We start from the raw sequence: 16,168 nt of genomic DNA on the forward strand, positions 1-16,168 counted from the left end.
GACAACTCATATGCTGTGCAGCTGTCTAACGTAAATACGTGATACTAACCTTTTTACATTCCAGCTTTAAGGATGCCTCTGTAATTGTAAATTTAGTCAATATATATGAGAGCACAAACAATGAATTTATCTTCTCATTGTTGGTTGCAGCATTACATGCCGTCTTGCTTTCACATCTTCAGAAAATTTGTAAATTAAAACTGAGACTATGCATTTCATTGATTGATTTGTGTTGCATTCAAAAGCCCATTTTTATACAGTGAGCTTACAAGAGAGAGTTTACAAAGAGAAGAGAGAACTGATGAAGACTAGACTAAAGGGAGTAACACAATTCAGCTGAAGAGAAAGACTGAAGATTACTGAAACGGCATCGTTTCAGTAATATTACAAAGAAACCCCACATCTTTTGACAGTTGGCATTTCAGTCCTTTTTATTCTAACATTCTCCCTTGAGCTGGACTGAGTGGCTTCAAAGTGCTCAGGATCATATGATCTGGCACAGAAGACTAGGGCACCCACATTCCACAATCTTACATAAAATTTTATCCACCCTAACTAACTCAAAGTCTGCCACACTTACACAAATTTCCTTTTTATTCTGTGATGCATGTCAACTAGGCAAACTTCACAATGCAAGTTTCCCTCCTTCCTCTTCTCATGCCACTGCTCCATTAGAATTAGTCCATAGTGACGTATAGGGTCCTGCCCCGTTACCTTCTTCTGAAGGTTTTAGGTATTACATACAATTTCTTGATGATTACAGCAGATACACTTGGCTGTTTCCCCTTAGAACTAAAGCTGAAGTTAAGTCCATTTTTATTAAATTTCATCATCTTGCTGAGAGACAGTTTGGTTACAAATTAAAATGTCTACAATCTGATCAAGGAGGGGAATTCATAGCACTACATACATATCTCACAAACTTAAGCATTCAGCTTAGACATTCATGCTCTCATATCCACCAACAAAATGGTAGAAGTGAAAGAAAACATAGGCACATAGTTAAAACAGGACTAACCTTGCTTGCTCAAGCTTCAATGCCTCTTCATTTTTGGTGGTTATCTTTTGAATCTGCTGTTTATGTTATTAATAGAATGCCTACCCCTGTTTTAAATAATATCTCACCTTACCAAATGTTATTTAAAATATCTCCTGTCTATGAAAGCTTAAGGGTTTTTGGGTGATGAATTAGAGTTTCCTTTCTCCTTTAACAATTTTTGTTCTCAGTCTGTTCCTAAATCTGATTCTGAATCTAGTTTTGAGTCCTCTCAAAATCAGCCTTTAACCAATACATCTCTACCTTTTCCATTCACATCTGTACCTTCTCCTGAGTCTCCACAAAGGCCTTCTAAAGATCCTTCTGCTGTAACAAATCCCTCAAGTAAGTCTGATTTTTTAACTGTAGCATGAGACTAACTCAACAAAATCACATACTACACATAACACTCCTTTACCTACACATAACACTTCTCTACCTGTTTATGGTTCAACACAGTTTGAATCATTAGCCATAGATTCACATCAACCTGCTGACCTAAACCAATCATTACCAACCTTTAACATTGAAGTTGATTTCACATCATACCAGCCTCCATTTTTAACTAAGTCATCATCATCAAATACCTCCACACACCAACCTACATCTTTAACTAAGTCATCATCATCAAATAATTCAACACATCAGCCTACAGGTTCAAACAATTCCACACATCAGCCTACTGGTTCAAACAGTTCCACATTCCAGCCTACAAATTCAAACCATTCTACTGATTTAGCCTCTCATTTAACTGTCCTCTCTACATGTCCTGGTTTACTTTCATGCTCACTTGAGGTTGATCTCACATCACTAAAGAATTCTACTGATTGTATGACTTTCAAATCATCTACCTCAACCTCAGACACACACCCCATGACTACAAGATCCAAAGCAACAGCAGCTCCTTTTAACACAATGTCTTCCACAGCCCTCAATTTAGAAATTACTGCTGTTGTTCCTGAACCAAACACTGTGTTTGAAGCCCTTCATAGTGCTGAATGGAAAGGGGCAATGCAAAGTGAATTTGATGCATTAATGAAAAATGACACATGGATTCTTGTCCCTCCTCTTCCTGATGAAAATATTATAGGCAACAAGTGGGTTTTTAGCACAAAATACAATGCTAATGGTTCCCTGCAAAAGTATAAAGCTAGACTTGTTGCTAAGGGTTTTCAACAAACTCCTGGCCTAGATTACTTTGAAACCTTTAGCCCAGTTATCAAGCCATCTACCATTAGGATAATCCTTACCTTAGCTGTCACAAATAGGTGGGATATTCAGCAAGTAGATGTAAATAATGCCTTCTTGAATGGAACCTTAAATGAAGAAGTTTACATGAGTCAACCTGTTGGTTTTGAGGATCCTACTAGGCCTTCCTATGTTTGTAAGTTAAATAAGGCTTTGTATGGACTTAAACAAGCTTCGAGAGCTTGGTTTGATAAGTTGAAGGCTGCCTTATATCACAAAGGGTTCCAAAATTTAGTTTCTAATTCTAGCATGTTTGTGCTTTGTCACAACTCATTTTTCACCTATGTACTTGCTTATGTGGATGATATTTTGATTGCTGGATCAGATAAGTGTTTTATCACTCAACTCATGAAATACCTTAATGATGAGTTCTCTCTTAAGACTCTTGGCTCTTTACAATATTTTTTTGGGGTTAGAGGCAACTAGAACAGCAACTGGTATCCATTTGAAGCAAAGCAAATATGTTTCAGATCTACTGTCTAAAACCAAAATGTTGGACTGTCATGCCTGCTCTACACCCATGGCTGTGGGCACAAAACTTTGCTCTACTGATAGTGAACCTTTTGCTGACCTAAGTCTTTATCGCAGCACTATAGGAGCCCTTCAATAATTAACTCTTACAAGACCAGACATTAGTTTCCCTGTCAACAAACTGAGTCAGTTCTTGCAAGCCCCTACAGAACTTCAGTGGCAGGCTTGCAAGAGAATATTAAGGTATATTAAGGGAACACAACACTATGGGTTACATTTTAAACCAGCCAGCACTTTAAAAGTTGAGTGTTATGCTGATGCTGATTGGGGTAGCAATCTAGAGGACCGACGGTCTATAAGTGGCTATTGTGTTTACATGGGACCAAACTTGATCCAGTAGAGTTCTAAAAAACAAAAGGTTGTAGCTCTTTCTTCTACAGAGGCTGAGTATAGAGCTTTAGCCCATACAGCCACAGAAATTGCATGGCTTCAGAGTTTGTTCACTGAGTTGGGTTTACAAATTAATGGCACTCTTGTTATTTGGTGTGACAATGTGAGTGTTAGGGCCTTGGCAGCTAATCCGGTGTTTCATGCATGAACCAAACACATAGAGATTGATGCTCACTATATTAGAGAGCAAGTTCTTGCTAAAAAAATGCACATACAGTATGTCCCTTCCAAGCTTCAAATAGCTGACCTCTTAACAAAAGCACTATCAGTTGCTCAATTTACAAAACTCAGAAAAAGGTTGAATGTTGTAAGCCAAGAAAACATATAACTGAAACAAATTTTTTTTACAGATGCAATTTGTCTACTGTTTATGTTACTGCTACAGTTTATAGGGTGCAGCTTTTATGCTATAGCTTACAGTTTTCATGCTGAAGAATTTGGGTTGCAGCATTGTTAAAACTGAGCATTTGTTAAAATTTGCAGTTTTGTGAGATTGCAGGATTGTTTGTGTGAAATATAGTTTACAGATTTGTGTAGTTGGTGAAGTTTTGTGTGACAATTTATGTATTTGTGTTGAATGTAGTTGGTGAAGTTTGTGTTGAGTAGCTGTAGATTTATGAGTTTGCAGATTTGTGAAGCTTAGTTGGAAAAGTTTGTGTTGTGGTTGGATCAGTTTGTGTTGCTGGAAGAAATCTGATAAGAAAAATGCAGAAAAAATGCAGTTTGTGTTGCTGGAAGAAATCTGAAATCTGATAAGAAAAATGCAGAAAAAATGCAGTTTGTGGGTGTTTGGTTGATTTGTAGGTTTTGTCAACTTGAAAGGTTGAAGTTACAGATGCAGCAGTTGTTGTTTGGTTGAGTTGCAGATTCGTTATTGAAAGTTGCAGAATTAGTAGGAGAGAAAACCTAATGAAGAAAGAAGTCAGTTAAAGTTGTTGTTTACTGAGAAAGGCTGAAAATTGAAAATGATCAAAGTTAGAGGAGTTGTTTGAGTTCGTTGTTATTGTTTGCTTCATCAGCTCATTGCAGATTCGTTTTGTAATGGTTAAAAGCTGTTGTCCTGTTCGCTTCATCGTTTGCTGTTGTTGTTCGTTTCATCAGTTGTTGTTTGCTGCATCAGCTGTTGTTTGCTGCATCAGTGTTGTTCGCTGCATCAGCTCGTGGTAGATTCGTTTTGTAATGGCTAAAAGTTGTTGTCCTGTTCGCTTCATCAGTTCACTGTTGTTGTTCGTTTCATCAGTTGTTGTTCGTTGCATCAGTTGTTGTTCACTGCATCAGCTATTGTTCGCTTCATCAGCTCGTTGCAGATTCATTTTGAAATGTTTAAAGGCTGTTGTCCTGTTCACTTCATCAGTTCGCTATTGTTCGCTTCATCAGTTCGCTATTGTTGTTCGCTTAATTAGCTCGCTAACTTCATTAGCTGTTGTTTGCTTAATTAGCTCGCTAACTTCATCAGCTCGTTGCAGATTCGCTAACTTCAGTTGCAATTTCTGTTTGAAGCTAAATTGAAGGGAAGGAAGCACAGAAATATAACCCAATTTAAGAGGGAATGTCAATATACGGGCAAAACAAACTGGTAACATGCTCAAAGCACACTCAGTCCAACTCAAGAGGGAATGTTAGAATAAAAAGGACTAAAATGCCAACTATCAAAAGATGTGGGGTTTCTTTGTAATATTACTGAAACGATGTCGTTTCAGTAATCTTCAGTCTTTCTCTTCAACTGAATTGTGTTACTCCCTTTAGTCTTAAGTCTTCATCAGTTCTCTCTTCTCTTTGTAAACTCTCTCTTGTAAGCTCACTGTATAAAAAGGGGCTTTTGATTGTAACACAAATCAATCAATGAAATGCATAGATTCAGTTTTAATTAGTTTTTCTCTCGATTATTCTCTGAGTTTCACAAACAACAGTCATTTGAGAGAGTAAACAGTGAACTACATGTCGTCTTTATTATGTTTTGAAGGAGTAGGTAGTAGAAAATGACAGCCATGATTCTCTTACAAAATACAAAACAAAAAGTATCTAAAATAATAAACATGGAAACACAAAATATTAAAATAAAAAATAGATACTTCAAATTATGATAGCTACAGCCTAAATATATTTAAAAAAAAAAAGAAGTGATTCTATTCTCACCTCACCAGTTTTTTAACTAGCCCCTATTCCTTACTTGAGTGGGATAGAATTGTAATTTTATAGTATTATGGCTAATTAAAAGAATTTAACAACCTTAATCATTTTTTTTGGAAGAAAAATATAAATTAGACCACCAATTTCAAATCAAATAGGCTAGGCTAATGAACCATTAAAAGATTTTCATGTTAGACATGTCATTTTAAATATATTTCGGTCCTTCTCGTTTCAACATACTACCGTTTTAGTCCTTCAACTTAATAAAAGGCTAGTTAATTGTTAAATTTATGAAGAAATGACAAAATTACCCCTTTTAGAAGAAAATGAAAAATTATTTACATAAACAACACTAAATTAAATAAACACATTTCACATTACACACTACAATTTCAAATTAAATAAACACATTATAGACTACAAATTTATTACCTTTATATAATTTTGATTTTTAAATGTATAATGTGTAATTTTTGTTTTTAGTATGTGTGTACACGTGTGTATATATATACAGTAAAACTTCTCTATAGTGAAACTCTATATAGGAATAAACTCTACATAGTTATATAAAATTCAATTCCCAATTTGGAATAGTTATAAATAAGAATAAACTCTACATTGTAACAAGTTATAATATTTCTAATTCCCGTCTTAAGAAAAGTTGCCTCCACATAGTAATAATTATATGTATATTGCAAAAAAAAAAAAAAATGCTATGTTACATTAAAGATTTAAGATGAAATAAAATATTTATTTAAAGTTGTTTGAGATAATGATTTATGTTTTAGAGTTGTTACTACATCTTTTAACTTGCAGATAGATTACTCACTAGCATGAACATGAACATGAACATTTTTTTGTTAAAGCCATATATTTCTAGTTTTTCAAGTATGTTTAGGGCTTCTTGGTACAAACTTTTTGTATTTCTGTACTATCATCCTCATGATTATTTCCTTTATCTTCTTGTCTAATTGTAGTAATGATTTCTTCTTTAGTTAAAACATACATGACTTATTGCTCATTTGGATGATTGAGAAATACATTAATATCCATTCGATTAGTATAATGAAGTTTTCGAATCTGATCACTAAATTCTACAATGACTCTTTGATTCTCCTCATCCACTTCATTTGTAACTTGCAATTCATCGACATCAGGGTTCTAATTTGATAATGATTAAAATAATTGGCAATAGTATCTGGCTTCACATCAATTTGCTACATAATTTTGTAATGATTAAAACAATTGGCAATAATATGTGGCTTCACATCAATTTGCTACATAATTTGGTAATGATTAAAATAATTGGCAATAGTATGTGGCTTCACATCAATTTGCGACATAATTTTGTAATGATTAAAACAATTGGCAATAATATGTGGCTTCACATCAATTTGCTGCATAATTTTGTAATGATTAAAACAATTAGCAATAGTTTGTGACTTCACATCAATTTGACCATGTAGCAACTGCATTTACAATTCCATCAAAGACACTTATCTTTGCTAGTTTCAAGACACGATCTTCTATCCGTTTCAAAAGTAGGCAATTGAAGCGTTGAATTGAAATCTTAATAGTATTAAAACATTAATTGAAATCCTAATACTGTACTACTAAAACATGAGTTATAAAGAAATTTTTGTTACCACACCTCTATTAAATTATAACCTCCTCATAGTAATAAAATTAATTAATCCCATCATTATGACTATAGAGAGGTTTTACTGTATATATAATTTTATTATGCATTTGAAAAAAATGCATTTTTATATAAATGTTTAATAAAATTTTAATAACTTTAAAATAGGGTAGTTTTGTCATTTCAATGTAAATTTAATAGTCAGTTAACCTTTTATTGAGTCAAAGGAGTCATACAATAGTATTTTGAAACAATAAGGACCCAACTAGTAGTTGAAACGATTATCCTTAAATTAGTACAATGACACCACAGGACTAAAAAGAAATTAACTCTTATTATTACTAACATTTCAAATTTTGCCTAAGCATACTGGAACTGTTTAGGATTGTAAACGAGCCCGTTTACAACAGTGTCGAGCTCGAGCTTGAGCCTGGCGAGCCTCAGAATTGAGACTCGAACTCGAGCTCGGTCGAGTTTGAGTGGAGCTCGAGCCGGCTCGCGCCCTTAATCCCTAAATTTTAAAAAATGACAACCCCCCCCCCCCCCCCTCCCCCCCCGATTTTTTAATCCCTAAAACCAGTAAACCACAACACTTTCTCATTTGCTGTAACTCTTTGCCGTAATCCCCAAAATTTCATCAATCTCCACCATGGTTTGTCGGTAGCACCAACACACCTCCCAATCGCCGTCAACTCTTTGCCGTGAACCACGTCTTCTTCATCGGATTTGCATCGTAGATCTGTCGCCGTCAGACCCATTGAACTCTCGCCAACGCTTGGCCGCGATTCCTGGTTTATTTTATTCCCATGGCTTGAAGGCGTTTCAGGTTGATTGAAAGTTGTTGAATGATACTCTTCGTCTGATTTCGCAAACTCTAACAGTTAGACGATCCACTCATGACTCATCTCATGCTTGCTTTGTTTGTGATTTGGGATACAGGGCAAGTGGGATTGGGAACTGAAATTGATTTGGTATTTTAGTGTATCGTGTTGTAAGAATTTGTACTTTGGGGGGGAAACTGTCATTTTTTTAAACTTTTTTCGCTGGAAAATATCAGTTTAATATCTAATGGTTTAAAAAATCACCAAAGCATCCTATGTAAGTGTACAGTGTTTACGCGAGCCAGACCAGGCTCGCGAGCCCACGAGCCGAGCTTCATTGTGTTCGAACTTGACTCGGTTAACAAACCGAGTTCGAGTCGAGTCGACTCGATAATAACCGAGCCGAGCTCTAAACGAGCTTTTACGACTCGGCTCGGCTCGTTTACAGTCCTAGAATTGTTAGATGATTTTCTCTACATTTGCTGAATATTTACTTACCATACAACCTTAACTATTGAAGTATTTGATGAAATAGAAGATTTTGCTATGTTTAACTAAGGGATAATTTTTTATATACAAACTTACTTATATAAACTGATGTGTTTTAAGAAAATGAGATATTTTAAATTAAAAACAGATTATATAATTAAAAGAAATTAAGCGTCAAAAGATAGGATTACTATATCAGTTTGTAAGGAATAATTTGTATATAGAGTTTATATATGTAACATTACTCTTAATTTAGAAGTTACTTACATGCTAGCAGTAAACAGAGTAGTTGTAGTTTTCACATATGAGCATATGATCTTCTTCAAATAAACTTTTAGGCCACAAATTGTGTGGAAGTTTTGAATTTCTAGCACTGAGCTAATGTTACCAATGAGCATAATAATAGCTAAATAATAAAATAAGAACATTGTATAATTATGTGATCACAAACAGAGGATTTGTCTCCTCATTGTTGGTTGCCACATTTCCTTGCTTGAATTCCATATATATTCGTTAAATTTTGTAAATGACAATTCATTTGTAAGAGTAAAAAATGAACTGCATGTTGTCTTCCCTAAATAGTTATGTTAATATTTCCAATCTTTTTTCTTATGAGAATATCAATGACTCCGTATCAGGGTATGAATTTCAAATATTTCATAAAAAAATTTCATACAAGTTAAAATAAAAACTTATATCTTAAAATTAATTTTTTTTCACTCATTATATCCATGCAGGATCCTACCTAGATTCTCTTTTGTTCTTCGTTAATTATTGCTTCGTCCGTCATTCTCCATCTTTGGTTTCTTATCAATTGAGAAGTGTAACAAAAGTTTGAGGAAGTATTCACTGCTCATCGATTGCGAACTTTCATGTTGCGCTTGTGAGAAAAAGTAAATGAGAAGGGTTTATCGACTAGTATTACCTATTTCAATAAACCATAAACATGCTATTAAATGTTCAATTTTCAACGTATTAGCAATTATTTATTCAGTTTATCTTTATTTGTGAGATTAATAATGTTTTGGTGAGAGCATCTGATCTTAACGATAATTTGTTATTCTACGTGTGATGTGAAGAAAACCAAGTAAAAATGAAACAGAGGCAACAACAGGATAATCAAGAGCAAAAATTATTGAATCAAATAAGATGACTCGAGAAACTTAACAATGACAACATCATAAATTACTCTTGAATGTGATGACTGATGCGTGGGGCAGCATGTATGCATTGGCGGTTAATCAATTCGCAGACGCCATTCCAGCACCTGGGAAGTGGCGTCAATATGCTTCCCATGTTTTGGCAGCGTCCGCGCGGCAGAATCACCGGCGCATGACGGGTTGGGAAGGGGGCCAGAATTCGCAGACGACTACTCCTTTTGGAAAGTGAGGAAAGTAATTACTCTGGATGGGTGAGCATTTAATGAGAAGTCAGGGAAAAGTTATAAGTACTTGGGAGATGGTGACACCGATTAATTGAGAAGAGCACAAAAAATTAAGAAAATAAATTAATGTTTAAATGAATATATGTTAGAACTCGAGTCTAATTAATCAATTCGTCAACACAAACAAATCACAACCAAGGTTCAAGATTAAATTACACACACAATTAAGATAAGATTTATGATAGTTTGTTTATCTTTTTATGGATAAGTTACATCTACATTAAACTCAGGAACGATATGAGCTCGTTGCACTTTCTATTATCAAGATCAATCAAGATTACATAGAATCGACAATCACCAGATCTACACAAATGTAAACTGCAATCAACCTAATAAAATACCCACTAAGTATCCGTAACCCGAGAGAACAACACTCTCACCGGAATGATTAATCTCCCTAACCACTTGAACTGATTACACAAACAATCTGCAAATAACTCACAACCTTAACTCAGAAATCGCACAAAGAGAAAACCCTAACTCTGTGTTACACGATTCTGCGCAAAAAAGAAGTTTATATATGGTTGACTAAGAGATTGATTCTGACCGTTAGATCTAGAGTGCATTCTGCGGTCTAGATTCATTCTGGTTGCTTTGTCTAAAACAACGTCATACTTCTTTACCCAAAACGACGCTGTTTCAGGCTTCCATTTTAACAATATAGTATTTTATGTGTATTTCATTTAATTCCACAACTACCAATTAATTTGTCCTAACACAACTAAAATAATAACAACAAATGATTTATTTATATGTCAATAATTACTTATACGATATTTTTTTTTAGCTAACAAATTCGGTAACCGATTACAACCTCTCATAGTATGAAATGTCGTCAGGAATATAGTATTTATTTATTTTATATAAAATAGGTTTTATAATAATAATCCCTTTAAGATATAATTAAATAACAAAATTCATTTCTTGGTTATAGTATTATCAAAGATTTTCCTATGGTTAAGTTCTTTGTATTAAAATAAATAGTGGAGGGGCAGTATAATAAATATTTATTAATTTATCATGTTTTAAATTCTAATGACATACTAAAGGTAGAGGGATTTATGTTTTTTCTTAAATCTAAAGGGGAATTTTATTATTAGATTAAACCTCAAGAGAAAACCCTATAAAGTATGTTAAAATAGAAACAGTATTAGTATTTTCATTTTCTATAAGCAAGTATTTTAAAACGTTATATTAATTAGAATAAGTTAAATGGTACATACAATAAATTTAAAATTAAATTTATAAATTTGAGCTTGAAAATGTTCATAATTACACAATGTGGGTGGTGATTACTATCGAGAACCACAAAGCGGTCAAACCACAAACGGGCCCGATCGGCCCATATGGAAATTTGGACAAGGCATGGAGGCAGGCCCAAAATGTGGTTAATATAGGCCCAAAGGGTAATAGATCCAACTCGGAGCCATAAAAGAAGTCCAAAAAGGCCTAGAAAAGGGCCAATCACATAGTCACATAGGACCCTAAAAGGTGACCTCGCAAGCATAGGCCAAAATCATGGTTTGGCCGCCATGGGGAAGAGTGAGTGCCCAATGTCATTGCATGTGGTATGTTAAGGATAAAAGTATACTAAACCTTTATTAGACTTTAAACAAGGCATTAAATGATTAAATTGGGGATGACAAGCTAAGGTGCTGCATGCAAGGAGCATAACTGCATGAGTACCACATGACGTAGCCCAAGGTGAGCATAAATTAAAGGCTTTTAATGAATTTTAGACAAGAGACTACAAGGTGAACAAAACACAATACAAGAAAGAGTTCATTACATTAAAGAAGTACAAACATTCTTCTTGGTAAGAATTTAAGAAACTCATTATAGTTATTTATTCCCATGTTATCCCACTACTCAACTCTCCTGAAAACCCCCAACAACACCTTTGAAAAGTCTATCCTTGTACAGACGTATTCAATACATTCCAACAGTATTTGATAAACCAAATAGACCCACGTGTACAGGTCAGAATTATAGTTTTACTCCTCTGAAACTTGGTTGATCATAGGATCCTAAATGATGAGCTACTTGCGTTGTGAAAAATTAACTAAGTTGGTGAGAATGGTGAATGTGGTCAATGGTTTTGATTTATACTCTCAGCGATCAAAGGTTTGACCTCTTATATTTTATTTTAATTTAATCTCTTATATTTTATTTTAATTTAATTTTTAAATTTTTCTCAAATCCTTGAAAATCCTAGAACATCAATAAACTATCAAGAAAAAAGTCCTTTGGCAAGGAATGGGGATTTTGTAGTTATGTCTTACTAACCAATATCAATAGTTCAATACCACACGCACACAAAATTAATGACTGATATTTACAAATTCCCTTAGTAAGATAAAGAAAAAGAAATAGAAAAAAAAAAAAAAAAAAAAAAAAAAAAAAAAAAGCCCACAGAAATCTGGCTAGTTATGCCATGGAGAAATTTATTCAACATAAACTTATTACAAATCTCATTATGAAAGGAAAAATATGAGCAATGTTATACAAGTTCCCTCATTTATAATAACTCAAAACAGCATAAATAGCCTGAACGGCAGCTAAAGCAAGTGCTAGTATTGCAGCAAGAAAAGCAAGCCCAGTCCAAGGGTTTTGGAAATGTCTGTGATAGAAGTGAGATATCCACGTCATCCATTTATTGTTGTAACGTTTTTGGATATTCCTTTTAACATCTAAATATTTGTCAGGATCTGGCACTAACTTGGTTCCAATCTCATTGAATAGTTTAGCAACCTCATCATCACTACCAAGCGAATTAACAAGTATTTTCTTATCTCGTAATTGCTTGACATCTTGTGCACAATCAATGAGTTCATCAAGAAAAGCTATATAAGAGGACACCCCGAAATCATTAAAAAAATCTGGACACCTTTCATAGGCTATCAAGTTTAAGAACTTGGATCCTGTTGAGTCGTCCACAATAATAGGAGGAATCTTCAATGTTCCAAGACTAAAAGTAATGTCTGTCAAACAACCTTTATTACGAGGCCTCAATCTAATCCCTGCAGATTGAAGTTCCACGACATTACGAAAAAATTGGAGTCCGTGTGTTTGTTTATAAAGAAAATTCTCAACTGCCTTGCCCATGCACTCAATCCAATCTCTAAATTTGTCAACTGGCGCAGTTACGAATTCGAACAAATGCTGAATTATCCGTTGACTTATAGAGCCTGGCATTTGGTTTTCGCCAACAGATAGGAGCATCGTTGTTCGCAACAAGTCGAGAAGATGAGTGGGATGTTTCTCTTGGCGTTGCTGATGTTCCTCTCTTGGTGCCTTAATGCTATCAAAGATGAACTTATCGATTGATTTCCTCATCATCTCACTATTGTTACTGAAGCAGCTTATTAATATATGAAGGACTTGATAAGGAAGCTGGTTCTCTAGCAAGAACAAATCTTGACGTATTAATACTAAGCAATCGACTTTTATTCTCAAATCCTTGAACTTCTCATGAGCATTTTGCTGCGTAGTATAGTACATATATTGAAGTACTGTACAACCATCCACAAAAAATATCCAGGCAAGTTGGTCATCATTGAAGCATTTTATTTTCTCCTCCTCATAGCATTTTCTCAAATCTTTGATCTTTTTCTTAATTTCGCCAAATAAAAAATCTTTGCTCAAACGATGTTCTTTAATGAATGCACATGCTAATTTAAGTTTCAAACTTTCCATCAGCTTCAGATTTGCATTTTCATGGTGGTAAGGGCCTATTGAAATCACCCTTGGTTCATAGTATTTCTTAAAATTGTTGGTATCACGTAAGATGTAAGGAACCTTTTGTATCTTCGGTTGAGGTTCTTCTTGTCCTTGAAGGCCATCTAACGTGACTAAAACATCATCAAAGGATTTGGACATCTCCACATAGCTGCTCTTGGGGGAGTTCGATTCTTCTTCATCAATTGCATCATTCAAATTCTTGTTATCTTCTATGGCTGCATCATTAGCTGTGTTTGATAGAATTCTGCCTCCACACTATGATGAAGACTCTAAATTAGATTCAAATATTGAAGAGAAAGATGTGGACATAAAGTGTTTATTTATAAAACAAAGAATAAATATTAGCTTAAATATAAATGAGAAGTTGATCAGGGATGTAACTGAGAATTTGTTTTCAATTATGCTAAACTTTTCTCGGATAATAATACTCATATAATGGTATTATATAGAATATATCTCAATATATAAGAAATTTTATATTATTAACAGTAAAAAAAAAAGAATGGCAAATAAATACTCGTTTAATCAGTGGAGCAAACACATCAAGCCATGGGCTAGAAACAGATCCGGGTACAACATATAGATTTTTTAAAATAAAAAGTAAATACATTTTATACATTAACTAAATATGTGAGAATGTATATATTAAGATAGAAATTGAACTCTTAATTAAAAATAACTCAGTCTTAACTAAGACCACAAGTGCAAAACTGCAAACATAACGTGTCTTACAGGTGAGGGTTGATGAGATGCCGACGCAGGAGGAGCGGAAATGGGGTCTTCCTCATAGATTTCAATTACGTGAGAGGGGACATCCCCAGTAATTACTTCACAGCCATCACTTGTTCCATTGGAATTGGTGCAGGTTGTCACTTTGTCCATTACAATTAGCTGTTTGCGTTCATTTATTTTAAATATTGATTATAAACATTTAAATTCAATTTAAATAAAAGTTAAATATCATATGCATGGGATCCAATTTTTCCTAACACCTACTAGATATCAAAAGGATTTTCTACGTCCACGGGTCGTTAATTCCGTTTTTCGTTTTGACAAAATTCAATGTAAGAAATTAAAATTTCTATTTTCAATATTTGATAATGGATTAATTTGATATATCAGCTTAGAAACTATTTTATTTGGGCACACCCAAACTTTTTAGAAACAATCAACAATTCTTCATAGTCATAAAAAACGTACCTTGAAACTCCTGTCATAGGAGGTTTATAATAACCATTAATACAAAACATCCCAAAGGTGGTCTCAAATTTTTTAGCTCAAATGATGTATAATCCTATTGGGTGTTCAATGTAATGAAGTGGTGATTTGATGAATAATATAACAATGCCAAATAAATGACATATCATGTGAAATGCGAAAAAAAAATTCAAAAAATTTACAGAAAAATTAAGTTTAAAATACATTATAAAACATAAAAAAAAAATATTTTTATTTACAGTTTAAATTCAACAGAAAATTTAATAGGCATAATCATCCCTGAACCCATAATTGAGAATTATAAACAAAAAAAATGATAATATCTTTGGAGATTTATTCTAATAAACCTAATTCAATACATTGCCGAATTTTTTTATTTAATTAATTTAAATTTATTTCTAAGGGAATTTATGCATTTTAATTTTTAATTAATTTTAATAGTAACATTAACAGTTTTTTTTCAGTTTTTTTAATATATTTGGAAATGACGTGGCATTGTCATTTAATTAACAAATAGTTTATCCACAATCAATGAGTTGACCTTTTAAATTCACATTTATATTTATTTTTTATTGCATCGCTTTCTAATAATGTATTACTTATTTTGAAACTTGCTTACTTTTTAATAAATTTATGAAAAGAACTTTCCACAAATTGATAATACCCTTAAATTCCAGGTGTTTGCTATTGTTTTCTACAAGGAGAATTTCCTAAATTACAACTGCTAAATGTATTAACTGCTTATCTCAATACTCAACTACTCCACTGTTCTCAACTAAAGATAGAGGAGATGTATACGGTATACTAGTTTTTATACAGGGGGAGTCGTGGTGTGGTGCTTGCACTTCCCAATCATAGTGGTATTATCGTATTAGTAAATTTTTCCATATAAAAAATATTTCTGAAAAATAAAAGATTAATTAATTGAGAAAGCCAATGTATAAAACCAAACTTTAAACAAAATGAAAAAGAGACTTTCAGCATTAAACTAATTACGGCTGCAATTACCTGACAGTAAAAGTGACTTACAGATCTTCCAGATTGCGGAGGCCTCAATGCCAATGGTGGCTCGGTGCCTCTTCCCACATCTCTTGCTTGATGCAGATTCTTGGATTCTTAATCCACGCTCCGAGCTTTGCAACTTTGTTAATGCTTTAACTGTTTGATAGTTTAATATCCGAGTTACTAACTTATTTATACAGGAGAAGACAGACTATTCGAGTTTCGACAATATTAGGATGCGAAAGTAGGGTGGGTTGGAAAAATTTCCGAACACGTACACCTTCAACACGTATGTATATTAAAATAAAAACATGACAAATATAATTAGATGCCCCCACCAATTCTATGACAGACTACCACCCCATTGGACAATTACAAAGTGAATAAAAAGTCCTGCTGATATTTTTTTCCAAAACTTATCAATCATTTAGTTAAACGTGGATGATGACATAAGGTGATATATCCAACGTACGATAAAC

The 16,168-nt window shown here is 33.6% G+C and overlaps 1 protein-coding gene across 1 annotated transcript; it reads right to left on the minus strand.

Moving 5' to 3' along the window:
* Positions 1 to 12,242: 12,242 nt before the first annotated feature.
* On the minus strand, positions 12,243 to 14,351 carry LOC116127666 (UPF0481 protein At3g47200-like). The gene is made up of 2 exons (XM_031413299.1): positions 14,202 to 14,351; positions 12,243 to 13,724 (listed from the first exon to the last, which is right to left on the minus strand). The coding sequence occupies exons 1-2, from the start codon at positions 14,349 to 14,351 to the stop codon at positions 12,243 to 12,245; spliced, it is 1,632 nt and encodes a 543-aa protein (XP_031269159.1).
* Between the last annotated feature and the right edge of the window lie 1,817 nt (positions 14,352 to 16,168).

This window comes from Pistacia vera, unplaced genomic scaffold, assembly GCF_008641045.1.
Source record: "Pistacia vera cultivar Batoury unplaced genomic scaffold, PisVer_v2 Contig193, whole genome shotgun sequence".
Lineage (NCBI taxonomy): Eukaryota > Viridiplantae > Streptophyta > Magnoliopsida > Sapindales > Anacardiaceae > Pistacia > Pistacia vera.

Bases quoted from the DNA above. Each gene is read 5' to 3' on its own strand.
- LOC116127666 (XM_031413299.1), bottom strand. From the start codon at position 14,351: ATGGACAAAGTGACAACCTGCACCAATTCCAATGGAACAAGTGATGGC. The intron at 13,725-14,201 runs GTAAGACACGTT...TCTTCATCATAG, and splicing joins CATCTCATCAACCCTCACCT to TGTGGAGGCAGAATTCTATC.